Source organism: Alexandromys fortis, unplaced genomic scaffold (genome assembly GCF_014885135.2).
Source record: "Alexandromys fortis isolate MF-2015 unplaced genomic scaffold, M_Fortis_MF-2015_v1.1 scaffold_4, whole genome shotgun sequence".
In the NCBI taxonomy this organism is placed as follows: Eukaryota; Metazoa; Chordata; class Mammalia; order Rodentia; family Cricetidae; genus Alexandromys; species Alexandromys fortis.
Window position 1 is genome coordinate 31,562,733 of NW_026067944.1, and position 16,025 is coordinate 31,578,757.

Here is a 16,025-nt window from a genome sequence, read left to right on the forward strand (position 1 = left end):
GGCGGAAGAGGAAGTGAGGTCAGACTCTGTTCTGCTCCCGGAGAGACTCTGCTCTCCGGAACACAGACGCCATGCTCAGCTCTCCCGGGTAGACGCGATAGCTCTGCTCTCTGAGGCACACGCGATGAAGATGGATGTAGGCTAGAATCTTCCCGGTAAGCGCACCTTGGGGTGCTTACACACATTATTAGAAATGGGCTAGTCCAGGTGCGAGAATTAGCCTATAAGGGCTAGAGTATGGGCCAAGCAGTTCTTTAAATGAATACAGTTTGTGTGTTGTTATTTCGGGCATAAGCTAGCCAAGCGGCCGGGGTGTTGGGGACGCAGCCCCGCTGCCGCTTCATATTTCAACACCCTTCTAGCGGATCTGAATCTGCACAATGAGATGACTGAAATAAAAAAATTCCTGTGTTGGTTAGAATTTTGTACACTTGACACAAGCAAATAACATCTGAGAAGAGGGGACCTCAACTGAGAAAATGTCCCCATCAGGCTCGTCTGCGGGCAAGACTGTGGAGCGTTTTCGTGATTGATGATTGACATGGAAGGGTCCAGCCCACTCTCGGCAGTGGCATCCCTGGGCAGATGGTTTTGAGTTATGTAAGAAAGCAGGCTGAGCAAGCTATAGAGAGCAAGATAGTAAGTAGTATTCCTCCGTGGCCTCTACTCAGGTTCTGCCTCTGGTCCCTGCTTGAATTCCAGTCCCGAGTTGTCTCAATGAAGGGCTGTGGTGTGTATGCATAAGCCAAGGAACCTCTTCCTCCCCGTGTTCTTGATCACAGCAATAGAAACAAACTAGGAAGCTGCCCATGAATGAATTGACGAATGTTTTTCTATGGTGATACTGGTAAGTTTCTTTGCTTCTTAAAACGTTTGTTGTGAAACTTCCCATGAGCCTTTCTAGAATAGGAAAAGATTAGTAAGCATTATCACATTAACCCGAAGTCACTGAAACCTATTCTCCTAGGAGAATAGTTTTTTAAAGGCAGATCCATAAAAAAAAAAAAAAAAAAAAAAAAAACCTTCTAATTTAGATACACTAAGCAATTTGCCAATGATTGTGAAGGTCACACATCCTCAAAAGTCAACAGGCCCTTCTCAAGGGCTCAGGCACTGTTGGTGTCAATATAATGTATTTTCAATTTTCTTTTAACTTTTGCACACTTCATCCATGAATTTTTTTTTTCAGGAGCGTTGTTTCTTACTTAAAAGTGTTTCATCCATAACTGCCTTCACGGCATGCAGGGCTCTTTTCTGTCAAAGCAGCCTGCTGTATTTAGCAGACAGCAGAGAGGGAAGATGCTTTGATGATTCAGAATCCTCAGTGCTCACCTTCTGAGAAACATTTCTGAATGCACGGCACCATCAAGAGGCCGGAGCTTGTACTGCCACTGTAATAGAAGAACCTAGGGTTTGCTGTCAACCGTAGAGCAGCCTGCTTTTAACCATCTCTGCCACAGCTTACTGCAATATAGAATTACATAGGTCTTAGCTCTGCATGGCCCTCATGTGACATCATTAGATTAATGCTGACTGCTGCTTCCTTCCATACGCCTTTCCTGCACGTCTGTCTCCAATGGGGGGGGGGGGAGAAAAGGTGTGGCGATTCTTTTTCCTTTCAGTTCACAGGAGAAAACGGATGGTTCTAGTTTCTTAATGATCGATCCTTAAATATTTCATGAATGCCTATGTATATGCCATGAATTTTTCATTTAAAGATGAAGAGAGAAAGCTCTCACCTTGTCCTCCAGTGGACCAAGTTGGTTCTCTATATTACCCAGTGGTTATAGATTTCTTTATTCCGAGACCAAGGAAAGCTGTTTGCTTAGGAGCATAGCTTATTTGGATATAGACAGAACTGTTGACCTAATTCTGCTCTGCCCAATGTTGTATACTCAGTTTCACCTACTTTTTTAAAAGCTTTCCTTAATGTAAGAACGTTTAGAATGACTCTTTGGTGCATTTGTTTGGCTTGCATTCTATTTCTAAGCTGGCCCCAGCAGTGCCTGAAAGTGGAGGAAGACGGAGAGTGGTGGGGAATCATGGGCGACTTCAAATGCAGAAGCTCAGGAAAAGTTCCACAGAAATCACTCAACTCGGTTCTCAGCCTGCCCACTAAGAGTAAGTCAGCTGATGGCTAGTCTAACCCAGAATACAAAGACAGTCAGCATCTCTGAATGTTGCTTTAAGAACCCCAAGCCACTGAGCTCATTTGCTACACAGACCAGCCTCTCACACCCTTTGCAGCTCATCCGGCTAACTTCCTAAAAAGTACAGTCAGGATACGGCAAGCAGAAGGGCCATCTAGCTAACTTCCCAAAAAAGTACAGTCAGGATGCAGCAAGCGGAAGGGCCACATCGGGAGGGAAAACTGTTTCAGGGAGATTGGGAGGACAAAATCATCTTCCACACTTAAGCTTGCTTTCATGTTTCAAAGACCCTCTTGGTAAGATAAAAAAAAAAAAAAAAGATTAATGAGGCAATAAAGCAAAAATAGGCATTCTCTTAGAATCAAAGCCTACCTCTTCTCCTGTGCAACCACGAAACACTGTCAAATTTAATTCAGCCCAGCTCTGGCACAAAGAAATAGATGCTTTGAGCTGTTTTGCCAGGAATGGAGTCACAGGAAGCAGGGAAAGCATGAACAGGAGAGAAGCATGGCACATCACAGGTGACATGGATTTGGCCTCCACGTGCTCCCCAGTTTGGGATTACTACACAACTATGTCTTGGTGACCAAATTGAACAATATTAGTTCTGATCTTTAAGACAGTATCCGTGTTTGCATTAGAAGACTGGAAAACAAGCAAATGAATTGTATAAATATAAACGTTTCTTAAATATGCTCAATCATACTCTTATTTAATTTTGGAAACATCAGATTTATGATCTGACCAACAGGGCCTACATAAGATCCTGGGACCCTCTGGGACCCCACAGCCTTGGTTCTCATAAGACCCAGGAGAGCACAAATCCTTACTCAAAACAACAACAAAGAAACAAAGACATGATAGTTTGGTTGTCAACTTGATTGAAATGGGATAGCATGTCTGGCAGTGTCTCTGTAGTCTTGGGGCTCCAGTGGGACGAAAAGCTAAAGAAGGAAGAAGCCAGTCACCTGAGCTCTGCTCTTCCAGGGTGAGAGCATCTATTGCTGTTGTCATCACCTGTGGAGATCAGATCCCAGCCTCTTCAGCCTTTCAACAGGGCATCACAGCAGCGACTCTACAGGAGAGCGTCCAGGCCTCACCCTCAGACCGACACTCACCATTAGTCCCCTTATCCTGAGGCTCTACAAGGTTGCAGGGCTCAGCAGCATGCAGGGGGCCATGACGGGAGTGGGCAACCTTCGGTCATATATTTAAGTCGATATACTAAATTTGTGTTTGTGAGTGTGTGTGTAAGATAAGATAGATACACATACTTACTTTTTTATTATTTTAATTATGCGTGTGGGTATACGCACAAAGCACATGAATACAAGTGCAAGTGCCCACAGATGCCTGAGGTAACCAGTACCCCCGGAGCTGGGGTTACAGGCAGTTGTGAGCCACCGGATGTGAGTGCTGGGAATGGAACTCAGATCCTCAGAAAGAGCAGTATGTGTTCTCTTAACCACTGAGCCATGTCTCCAATTCCGTTCCCCCCCTCCTGTTCCTACATGAATTCTATTATGGAATGATACAAAATTTCCAAAACATGGAAAAATAACTCTTTTCATCTTTTTTTTTCATTAGAAAGAAAAACAACTCATATTGCCTAGGGACCAAGATGTAACCAACAGATACAGAATGAGGAAAACTGGGATAGACGTCAAACTGGATGGAAAAAAAAATGGATTACTCTCTAAAAAAAAAAAAAGTGTATGAGACCCCCCAGTACCCCAGTCATCAGACTGTGAGGCCAATCTCAGCAGTAAACAAGTCAAACACCAGCCTAGCCACTTACAGACGAACGCTCTTTCATCGTAAAGTGCTTGAAGAGACAGTACAATCACAAAATACCTTCCCCGTGGCCAAGGAACTGCTGACTCGGGCATGTCATATGACTAATGGAAATACCTATATGTAGCTTCCAGACAAGCAAACCTTAGCCTCGGGGAGTCTCATACACTATGATTAAAAAAGAATCCCAGCAAACCACATTTCATGGTGTGCCTCAAAGAGCACTGGCATTCTATTACAACATGTTTAGGAACCAAGCAGCAAATGTGGCCCCGTGCAGTTCTAAACCACAGCAACCCTGTTTACCAAGCCTTGCAAATGACTACCATCAGCCCAAAGGAAAATACTGCCCAGCCACAGTGCAATCTGTGGAACCCACTGCTCCTCCACGATAGGATGCAGATGCTTTGGGCGATGCTGCCAAACAATGCACGTATTTGAGACAGAGTTAAGGGTAAGCTTTTAATTTTCTCTTATTTAAAATACCTGGGCCATCAGGGGCCATGGCTACATCTGGATGACTAGGAACACGCAGATATCAAACGGATGAAATCTGATCACTTAATAGTGGTTTCGCTAGCCTGGGGAACATCTTACTGGTTAGTTAGCATCCCAACTCTCCTTGGACCACAGCTCAGCAGGAGAGGCTTGAAATGCCTACTGAGCAGCTGAAATGGCTGTCTCAAGCTCCACAGCTTCACATGTGAACACTTGGTGAGAAGAGCACCATCCTAAGACCTCACACGCACACAGAGCAAAACAGTTTAATCAAAACCCTAAGCCTGGTTTCTAAAACACACACACACACACACACACACACACACACACACACACACACGATGCAGAAGGGAATATGTAGGCAAGGGCAGGAAAGATGATTAGAAATGAATAGGGGGCTAAGAACAAAAAAGATAGAAAAATATTAAAATCAAAACTTCTCAAATAACACGACAGTTTGGAGGCTATTTAATACAGACTTAGAGTGATTACATTTCACTAATAAGCCCTTAGAGGTTCATAATTACGGTTTTACCTTTAATGATAACTTTACTTATCTTGGGTTTTCAACCAAAATTGAACAAGTTAGGGAAAAAAACCACAACCAAGTTGAGAATATTAGTAGTGTACTTGTGACCCCACTTTCTGATGCACGGTTTCCACAGTAGTGGGCTAACTAACTCGTCAGCGTTTACCCACTCTGCGTTCAGATCAGAGGGTGTTTGCTCTCTGAGACTGCAGCCTTCCAGTGGATTCGCTCTGGGAGTTACCTGACCCTCCATACCCGTAGAGCGAGCCCATGGCATCAGCTGGCAGACCAGGCCTGTCTTTTCTTGGCTTCTGGAATAAATTTAAAAAGTCAGTAAAATGTTGCCTTTACTGATTGTGAAATTTTCATTTTCCTGGTTCTCCACTATTGACTTTTTTCCTTGGGCTTTTTAAATAAATTTGATAGGTAACAGGCTGGATCTTCCCACAGCCAATGGCTGTCCCCATCGGTGGTTAGCAGTATTCCCGCTTCTGGTTTTTGCTCTGGTCATTGACTGACTGTCACTTACGACTGAAACCCAGCCTGGACAGGTGAGAGATGGCAGAGTATTTCTTTGTAGTTGTAATTTATAATTTGTCTGTATCTAACCAGGAATATATTTTTGTGTCAAATAAAAGAACACTGGGCCTTAAAGGAGAGACATTTTGTGTGTCGCTGTGTACTCGGGGCTTGTAGCTGAAGAAGCAGAATTCGTGTTAAGTCCTTTGAGAAAGAAGAACTTGCTATGTGCAGGGGAAACACTTTTCCTTTCTCTCAAGGACAACAATAAAAAAGACTCCAGGAGCCTGGTGCTCCAATTGGTTTATAGCTACTAAAGAGCATATAAATAAATCAAACATTTTCAGTTTCCAAGAAAACAAAGTGTGCTATTTTTTTCTTCCATCTTAAGCAAAGCCCTTTCCCACACAAACTGCTCACTCACCAGCACTGTTCTTCTCTGAGAAAGTGAGCTGGACAGTCAAGGCCAGGCCTGGTCATGTGTGCCTCTAATCCTAGCACTTGTGAGGTAGAAGCTTTGACTACATGTGGAGTTCAAGGCCGGCCTATGTTACACAAAACTTCATAGCTAATCCTATATACTACAATCTCTAGTGTATTTCAATTAAAATAGTTTTGCTTCTATGACCTGGCCTGGTTGTTCCAGAATTTGAAAGGAGGTAATAAAGGTCAGAAGTTAAAACTGAAACTGAAAATTATATGTTTGAAGCCCAAATCATGGTTCCACTGTTTTTTAATACCGGAAAATTCTGTCTATGAAAAAACAATACAGAGGCAGCAAGAAGGATCAGCAGGTATAAGCACTTCTTCCAAAACTGGGAATCTCAAATCAGATCCCTGAAGTCCTAATAAAAATGCAAGGAAAGAAGCAACTCCACAAAGTTGTCCTCTGATCTACACACACATACACAAACACACACTTTACAGCACATATGTACGCACACACATAACATACATACAATAATTTTAAAGGAAAAGTAATAGAATGTTAATGTTCAGCAGAAAGTATACTATTTTGAGTGTGGTGTATGTGTAATGTATGTGTGTGCAATGTGTACATGTGTGTATATGTATGTGCACGCTGAGTATGTGTGTGTGGTATAAGTGATTGCATGCAAGCAAGTATATGGAAGTCAGGGAAGGGTGTTGAGTGTCTTCTTCAGTGACTTCCTGCCTCATTGATGAGACAGCATCTCACTGAATGAGAAATTAACCATTTCAGTTGGGAGGCCAGTGAGATCTCAGTACCTGTATCTGTCTCCCAGGGCTGGAGCTACAGCAGGCAAAGATAAGCCTAGCTTTTTACATGGGTGCTGGAGATTTGAACTTACTTTCTCATGTTTACAGAAGAGGGGCCGTTACTCACTGAACTATCTCTCTAGCCCAAAGTTGAAATATTTTTATGGTTTTCTCATAAAGGTTTTTTTTTCCAACATAAAGAATGATAAGTACACTGTTGATAGAAAACTCAAATTCAGCTGTTTGCCCTGGAATGAGACCGATTTTGACGAAGTTTAGTTCATGCTTATAAAAAGCAATAAAAATGTGTTCTATGTAAATGCCTTTGAAGCAAGGATTTAGTATCATAAAAGGTAATTTTCAGGCTTAATGCTAATGGAGACATATCTTTATGTATTTTAAAAGACAAAACTCTACCATTTCTGTATGAGCTAATTTTTTTTTTCTTTAGCATACAAAAGAATCAGTCCTAAGCACCCCCAAAGTCCCAGTGTTTAAAGCTATTATGATTGGTGGAAATTCAGAGCTAGAACCTTGTGAAAGAACTTCTAGTTGTTGGGGTGTGTCATTGGGAGAGGATTGGGGGACACCTGGTGCCTCCCTCTTTTCATCACATCCATTCCAGAAGATGGGCAGCTTTGCTCCACTACGTTCCCTGCCATGATGCATTGCCCAAAAGTAATGGGGCAACTGAATCCAAAACTGGAAGTCAAAATGACTTTGATTTATTTATTTATTTATTTATTTATTTTTCAAAACTAGCTTCAGATCCTGTCCTGGAACTTGCTCTGTAGACCAGGCTGGACTCGAACTCACAGAGATCTGCATGCCTCTGCCTCCCAAGTGCTGGGATTAAAGGCATCGCCACCACCGCTTGGGCTGATATTGCCTCTTTATAAGTTACTTCAGATATTATGCAAAAGCAATAGAAAGAGCATTCAGTGTGGTCCTTTGTGATAGATAAGTCTCATTTTTGTATACTATAACAAGCCATTAATAAGGAAAAGGGATTACAAGTAGTATTCCTAACAATATCATCAAGACCACCCAAGAAGTTGATCTTGTTCATAATTTATCAAGTTCCAGCCTTTCGAGCAACAAGTAAAGTCACTACTGGGACTGTGAGGAGCCTTAGATGTGGGGAATCTGGAGAACAGAGAAAGTCACCAGCATTTACATATATTGAAGATGAAACTCGAGGCATATCAAGCTCCTGGTTGGTTTTCCATCCTCATAAGAGTCATTATGTAGACTAAAGGAAGACCTCCAGAGTGAAAAATTTCACAGGAAAGGCTCTTCTAAATTCCAGAGTAAATTACCAATTACTAAGTTGCTTAGCACAGTACAGATGCATGTACAAGAACCCAAATGCTAACTGAATGGGTTTCTGAATTATATCCAAGGATCAAGCCTAGACACAAAGCTTTTTTGTGATCATGGGTTATCTCTAGTGATGATTTATGACAGCAAAGAGAATGTCCTACTGGAGTGCTGCTTAACTGATATCCACAACGAGCATTTAATTATCCAGAGGTATGCATATGTGTTTTTACCTACTAGTCTTAGCTAGGAAGAGCATAAACTTACCAAAACTTTGGGTGACATGTGATTCTTGTTCTGAAATAGCAAACAAATGTTGCATAGTGTAGATGGTTTCTGTCCCTATAACTGTAGGCACAAATCAATTTTTCCACGTGCTTGAGAAACCTTATTCCAACATACTTTTTTGAGCAATTAAAAGACCTCTGATGATCTTACACTTTTGTAAACCATGCCATAGCTTCTCTCATTAAGGAAGTCATTAATCACTAGCGAAGCAAAACAGTCCCTGACAGGAACTCATTCTAAAATAAAAACCCACTAAAAGAGACCAGAAAAATAACCCTTAATGTTCCTGTTCATCAATGCGGCTATTGGGGAAATCTTTCCTTTCATCCTCGTCCTTTTACTCTCAACGTATTTTTCCCTTTTAAGTATAAGCTCATTTTAACTTGAAAAAGGGAGTGAACTCAGTGCATTTTGTGTTTGGAGGAGGGGCTGTGTGAAGACGCAGCATAGCTGAAGAGAGTCTGGCGTTACGTGCACAGCGTGGGGAGAAGAACCTGGGCTTTACTGCGCTGGGACACCCTTCACCTTTCCAGATGACTTGCTCTACAAAGTCTTAGGTTATTATCTCACTGACTACTTCCGTCCTAAGTACATACCGGAGAGTTTCATGCCATAAGTACCACTGTCACTTCCTCATAGTCTCAGAAAAATTCACAAGATAGAAGACATTCAGCAAAATTCGCAACTAGACATTCGCTTTTTCCCAGAATGTCTAGCGGTTGTGCAAGTCCTTGGGTTCCATCCCTAGCACATGAAAAAAAAAGGGGGAGGGATGATGATAAGGGAGAGAAGAGAAAAGGCAAAGGAACAGAAGAACTCTGCAGAACGAAATAAACAGAAGGCTCTGGTGGGCTTTGGAAATTTTAAAATGTCCACAGATGCCCCACAACAGTAGCCAAAAAAGAGTTACGTCAGACAAAGAACAAGAGGCAGCATGGACAGCAGTGACTGCCTGGTCCACATGGAAATTCCACACCCCTACATGTACCCTGAGATTCTGTCTCCAACACTGTGGATGTAAGTCAAGGGGAGAGTGAGGTCAGAAAAGGAAGATTACCAGGCGCTCCATCTCCTGCTCCCTGAGTCTCTCTTCCCTCTGTCGGCGGTGATAATCCATCAGATCGTCGCGGCCTGAAATGGAGCTGATGCTGCTTTTCCGTTCTCGAAGGACAGGCTGGGGAGTTTCTGAGGACTGTCGTAGGCTTTCCAGATCAGAATCATCCAACTCGATAGATCCACAAGAGAAGTTCCTCCTGGCCACAGGCACTCGGTCTGGTTCTCCAGAGATGAAGGAATGACTCGGGCTGGTCCCTGAGTAAGAAGCCCTATCAAAGTCCTCTGAAGAGGTCGAGGCCAGGAGCATCTTCCGAGCCACTCGAGGGCTGGCAGGGACACTGAGGGTGGAGCTTACGTAAGGATTTCCCTCTGACAGCGAGGTTTTATAGGGTGAAGCCCCTGAACTTAGAGAAGAAAAGTTAAGGTAATTGTCATTATCCACTATGCTATGAGGTAGATCCTTTTCCCCTAACTGACCTCGTTTGGAATTGCCCAGGGAGTTTCTTGGAGGCAGGCTGAGAGGCGGCATCTGGCTATCTGTGGCTTTATACAACCTGGGAAGCGATCGGCTATAGGCACCCATGTTACTGAGGCTGCTCCCTGAATACTTCCTTGTTCTCACACTGATATTTTCAGAGGCTGGCTCCTTGTGCCGGCTTAAGCGGGGTTGAAGTGGCAAGTTGTCCTGTAAGTTCATTTTCCTAGCTTGCTTTGGGCTTGAGGGCATGCTCGCTGCCCCAGATCTGCTGACCGGTGCCGAGCCAGCGCTGCTCAAGGAACCTCCATTCCACATGGTCAAGAGCGAGCCAGAGGCTTTTCTTCCTTCCAGCCCCCCGAGAAAGTAGACATTGTCATGTGATTTATTCCTAGAGCTGTATCTGGAATAGGGGGGCTTCTCTGAGAACCTGGAGGACCTTTCACTGTCCCGGCCAGTATAATGATCCAAATCTGCTCTCCCGAGTGGATAACCCCCAAGAGAGGTTGCGGAGCTGAGGAACGAAGTAGGAGGCTTCATGGAAACGTTTTTATCAGTTCCATCACAAAACTGTTTGCTTCCCTGGAGTTTGACCAAGGAGGGGCTGCTCCTAACACTGGTGCCCAAAGGAGAAGGGCTTCTCTTGGTGGACACAGGTTGGGAGAGGGTTAAATATGAGCCGGAATAGTCCCCATTGGCTTTAAACTTCAGACTGGATGAATATTTCCTCGGGCTTAGGCTCTCCATCATGTTCTGCGGCTCAATCTCCGGGGATTGTACCACAAATCCTTCCTCTAAGCTACCATTTTGTAATTCCAGCTGCTTCTGTATGTGGTTATCTCCTGCCATGATATTGCTGGACCCTGTAAAAGGAAAAAGGAAAATGTTTTAGATTAAAAAAAATATGAAACTGTACTAGAAGCTGAAAAATAAGCACCACGGATCAGGGATGTATATTTTTGGTACAAAAAAAAATAACTCAAGAAGACAACAACAGAATTTGAGGGAAATAAATCTCTAGAGAGATGACAGTGCAGGATTAGGCTGCTATGTAAAGACGGCCATTTTCCCCTTGGTGCGCTAGTCATAGGAAAATCATCTGCTTCCTGAATATCTTGTGTATCCCTAAAAGAAACACTCAACGGCTCTTCCTTTAGACGTGTCTGCTAAACTCATTACCAGCTCAGTTCCGAAGAAACAAAATCCATATCTTGACAGAAGAGGAAAGTTTGTGTTACGCAGTGATCCTGCAGGAGAGGGCTGAAGAGTGGTTCATTGGAGGGACAAGGTGGAAGTTCACTTCTTAAGCAGAAAGCTGGAAGTTCCTGTGCCCGACAGAAAGAGGCAAGACATACAAGACCAAAGGGTGTCCTCAAGTTGGTTGTCTCATGGCCAAAACCCTACATTATTCTATGCTTTGAATTCCTTGGTACCCCGAATGTGTTGTGCTTATCTTAGGTAGTGAGCCCTCTTCTCTAACAGAAACACTCTGAGCCTCTGGTCCATCTATCAAACCCACCCATCACTCAAGAGTCAAAGTAGGATTCTATCTTCCATGAATAATATTTTTTTCAAAAGGAAGTATATGTTTTGAGTCTTAGATTCAAACATTGACATAAAGTTTTAATCTATGAAGAGATTCTTGAATTAAAACTAGCACTGAAATTGAAAAGGTTTATAATTCTGAGTGATAGGAACTATTTTTAGATACTAAAAATGAAAACACAATTTCAATAAGTACATGCAGGGCTAAGACTTTCCTCCAGCCTTTAGAGACCTTGGATGTTAATGTTCGATGTAAAGAATGTCTGGAATTTTATCTTATAGTCACCTGCTAACTCCCATTGTTCTACAGGCAAAAAACTCAAAACTTTTATTTTTCAGTCGCATCCATCCTCAGACCATAGGGGGAAGACTTCATTCTCTTTGTTTAGCCTCAGATTCCCCAAGCAAACTCAAGCAACCCAGCATGGAACTAACTGCTTCTTACCCACAGGCTGAGGTCAGGAGAATTTCCCTACATTCTTCCGGATGATCCCTGGATTTGCCTATACAGAGCTACAGTCCCATGCCCTGCCCCAAGAAATTCTAGCTTGGATTCACTATCCTCAAAGCTTTATGTGGCTATATGTTAAAATGTTGTATATTTTTAGATTTATTTATTTATTATGTAAACAGTGTTTTACCTACAACTGTGCGATCTCACCCATGTGACTGCTGGGTATTGAACTCTGGACCTCTGAAAGAGCAGCCAGCCAATGCTCTTAACTGCTAAGCCATCTCTTCAGTCCTAAATGGTGTGCTTTTAAAGAATAGCTTTTAAAAAAATCTCATAAAGCATTGAAGTTATACCTAAAATTTGGTTCCCGATGGCCCTGCTGTCTGGCTCCTTCATTGCCTGTGTCCAGTGTCCATCTCCCTCAAGAAAATTCCAACCTTGAAGGCAACGTTAGTCTGGCTTGAGACATTTTTTGCCAGGGTCCTTCGGGGGTGTGACAATAAGACAGCCCCTAGCCTTGGTCTTTTCCAGAATTCCTTTTACCCATGGTAGGTCTTTCATTTAGAAATCTTAGTAAGCCTCGGCCAGTTCTCCTAACTGAAATATCTCAGGACTGAGGAAGTAAGAAAAGAGATGGGTCCTGAGGACTTTCAGTGTAATTTATTGCATAGGAAAAAGCACCCTAAATGCCCAGTGATGTGTGGAACAGCTACAGTTAAGCACAGGTATCAAAATGTGCAATCATTTTAACACCTGTAATCATTTAATGTTGTGAACATTAAATTCAGAGTATATTTTATACTACAAAGTATATTCGTATAATATGCCTCAAATCATTCAGTGAGTATAGTTAATTTTCCTAACTCCATCCACAAACATTGATTATAAACACGGGGATCTCCTCAACACAGCTGACAGTTTTCTTACAGTGCTCAGGGCAGAAATTGGTGTCACCGTGGTCTCTGTCATGTCTACTTCTCTCCTCATCGCATCTGTCGGCAAACCCAATCAGCGCTGCTCTTCAGCCATATTCCAAATCGCATATGCCTTGCTGTTCCACTGTTGCACCCCATAAATCAGCATCTTTTGCCCCCAGTGCATACCCTCCTCCCACACTAGAAGCAATGGACTGAAAATACTCACACCAAAAGTTACTACTGATTTTACCTGGGGTGGTAATATTACTAGTGATTTCATACCAATTCACATTGTATGCATTTTGATTTTTTTGACAATAATCTGGCATAAGATATTGGAATATACTACCAACTTTGCTTTTTTGTTTGTTTGTTTTTTAATATTTATTTATTTGTTTGTTTGTTTATTTACTATGTATACAATATTCTGTCAGTGTGTATGCCTGCGGGCCAGAGGAGGGCACCAGACCCCATTCCAGATGGTTGTGAGCCACCATGTGGTTGCTGGGAATTGAACTCAGGACCTTTGGAAGAGCAGGCAATGCTCTTAACCTCTGAGCCATCTCTCCAGCCCCTGTTTGTTTGGTTTTGTTTTGTTTTGGAAGACAGGGTTTCCCTGTGTAACAGCCCTGGCTGTTCTGGAACATGATTTGTACACCAAACTGGCTTAGAATTCACAGAGATCCTCCTGCCTCTGCCTCCCAATGGGATTAAAGGCATGTGTCACTACCACCCGGACCATCTTGTTTTTAACTTGATCAGATTCTTGTGTTTGAATACTTGGTTACCAGAAGTGGCTCTGTTCGTGATGGTTGTAGAAACTTTAGGTGGTAGAGGAAGTAGCTCACTGTGGGAAGGGTTTTGGGGGACACCACTTCTGGTTCACTGCTCCCTAACTGTAGATCAATGTGATCAACAGTTTCTCATTCATATAGCCATACTTTTCTCTTCGCGGTGACGGACTGTATCCCCTTAAAAAACAAACCAAATGCACCTGTCCTTCCTTAGGGGTTTCCTGAAATTTTACGTGAACAAAGATGAGGTCTTGGTGAAACTGTGAGATCCCTGCACTGTGTTATTGAGAAAGCAAAACAGACCCAAAGGATGTGATGGTTACACACTCTCCTCTATCCATAGCCACAGAAGGTCTGTGAGCCAGAAGGAATGCATCTGGTGCCCATCTGAAAGAAAGGACAGCTTGGGGAAGTCTAAACAGGAAAGAAGCTAATGTATGCTGAAACGCTTGCATTTACTTTCTGATCCATAAGTTTAATCCTTCCAGTACTTGGGCTATCTTACCACCTAAAACACACATTCATCTTACCGTCAATCAGAAAATACCAGAAAGTTAGGACGTAGCAGCCTTTTGAAAGATGTTACAGAAAAACCACAGCACTTTTTCCCCTGGAGGAGAAAATTACTTCAACCAGTTGTCTAAAGGAACGTTGTTAATGTTTCTTCAGAGTCGTTTCTCTGCGGTATGGTTTAAATTGTCTTTTAAAACAATTATCTGGTTCCTCTCACACCAGATGACAATGAAGCTCATCTCATTCAAACCGTAACTCTCCAATAGTGAAGTTACGAGGTAGCCATCACCAGGGGAGTGTGCATTGTCATATTTCCAGCTAAAGAAGGGCACACCCAGAAAGCCAGGCTTTTTAAAACAAAGGGCTTGCTGTGCTGTGAGACAGAAGAGGACTTAAGGTGACAGGTGCAAGCATCCCATTGGTTCTAGCCAATTAAGTGACTTTGGAGGGTTCCTACAATACACAGCCACCTCTGAGGATCACCCGAAACAGCAGGAACCGGTCCTAGAAACGATGCAAAGGTAACGACCGGGCAGTGGAGAACATGCCATGCCATATTGGTGGGCAGAAGCAACTTTAGGAGAGCCAACTTTTAAAAGTCCACAAAGTGTAGGCCAAAATGTCCACAATATAATGGCTTGAGTTCATCCCTTGTCCTGCCAGAGCTCTGGAGCTGGGGGTGGGGCGGGGACTGGCCCTGTGTTTTGTGGCGGACTGTGGTTGGTGCCTGGTATGAAGGCTCTCCAGCGCGCTGGTGGTCCAGAGGCAGGCTTAACTGTCAGCACTGCTGTTTACGATATGGTACTGTTAGGATGAAAGCATGTACTGATGATTGTAATTGAATTCGGGGCCAGTTAAGAAGCCCCTCAGAAGCAGGGCCCTTCCTCATAGGAGTTTTATGGCTTATTTCTGTGGCAACCATTGACAGTTGATAGGGTCTGGGAGGATACTTTGAGAGGACTGAAGGGAAAAGTTGAAAAGTCTATTTTAAACACAGGGCCTGTGCTTTATAAGGGAGAACAATGGACACACGAATTTCTCCCTCTCTTTCTCCTGATGACATCAGAACATGAGGAAGAGTGTACTAACTAGAGCCTCAGAAACAAACACTTGCCCCTCTCCCCTAGTCCCCTTTCAGAAGGCAAATGTTGCCTAGCAACCCTTGTTCTCCATTAACCCTTTGGTCTTCTCAGTGCCCCGACTGCAAACTTTACAAACCACTATTCTTGGCCCTGAACCCTTCTCCTCCATCTCTGCAAACAAGGCTCACCTCTCCACATGTCCCCACAGTCATTTGTAAACACTCCCTCCCAGCAAATGCTCCCAGGCCTCTCTCCAGGGAGAGCTGCATTCATCCACAACCAAAGCTTGGGCCTTCCCATTGTCTCAGTCTCATCTCTACAGGACCTGCTTTGTTTCTTCCTAATCCTGGCTTTCAAACCTTCTACTCCTTCAAACTCCTCCTCCTCAATCATGATTTTACATCCCAAGACAGAGGATGAAAACATTAGTAGACATACTGGTTTTTTTTTTTTTTTTTTTTTTGGTTTGGTTTTGCCTTTCAAGATAGTTTCTCTGTGTAATTCTGACTATTCTGTACTCGCTCTGTAGACCAGGTTGGTCTTGAAGTCAGAGATCTGCCTGCCTCTGCCTCCCGAGTGCTGGGATTAAAGGCATACGCCACCACTGCCCTGCTATAGACATAGTATTCTTATTCTGTTTTCTTCAACAAATGGATTCCAACCCTTTCCCTTTGTAGCACATTCTTTGCTCAAGAATCTGTTTGGGTAAAATAACCACTAGACTCACATAAGTAGGCTGATGATCTCCAATGAAGAGGCTTCATTGTCTCTGGGAGATCCAAGAAAAGCAGTCCCAAGGGGGGGAATGTATTTTTAATTATTGAACAAAGACCTTGTTCTACTCTAGAAGAC

The 16,025-nt window shown here is 43.1% G+C and overlaps 1 protein-coding gene across 9 annotated transcripts in view; it reads right to left on the reverse strand.

Moving 5' to 3' along the window:
• Positions 1-16,025, reverse strand: part of Phldb2 (pleckstrin homology like domain family B member 2) — a 222,771-nt gene that overhangs the window by 71,734 nt on the left and 135,012 nt on the right. For all 9 annotated transcript variants that reach the window (XM_050148921.1, XM_050148925.1, XM_050148917.1 and 6 more), the window contains one exon: positions 9,395-10,731. In XM_050148921.1, coding sequence (XP_050004878.1) covers positions 9,395-10,731 — 1,337 coding nt within the window. The remainder of the gene's footprint in view (positions 1-9,394; positions 10,732-16,025) is intronic.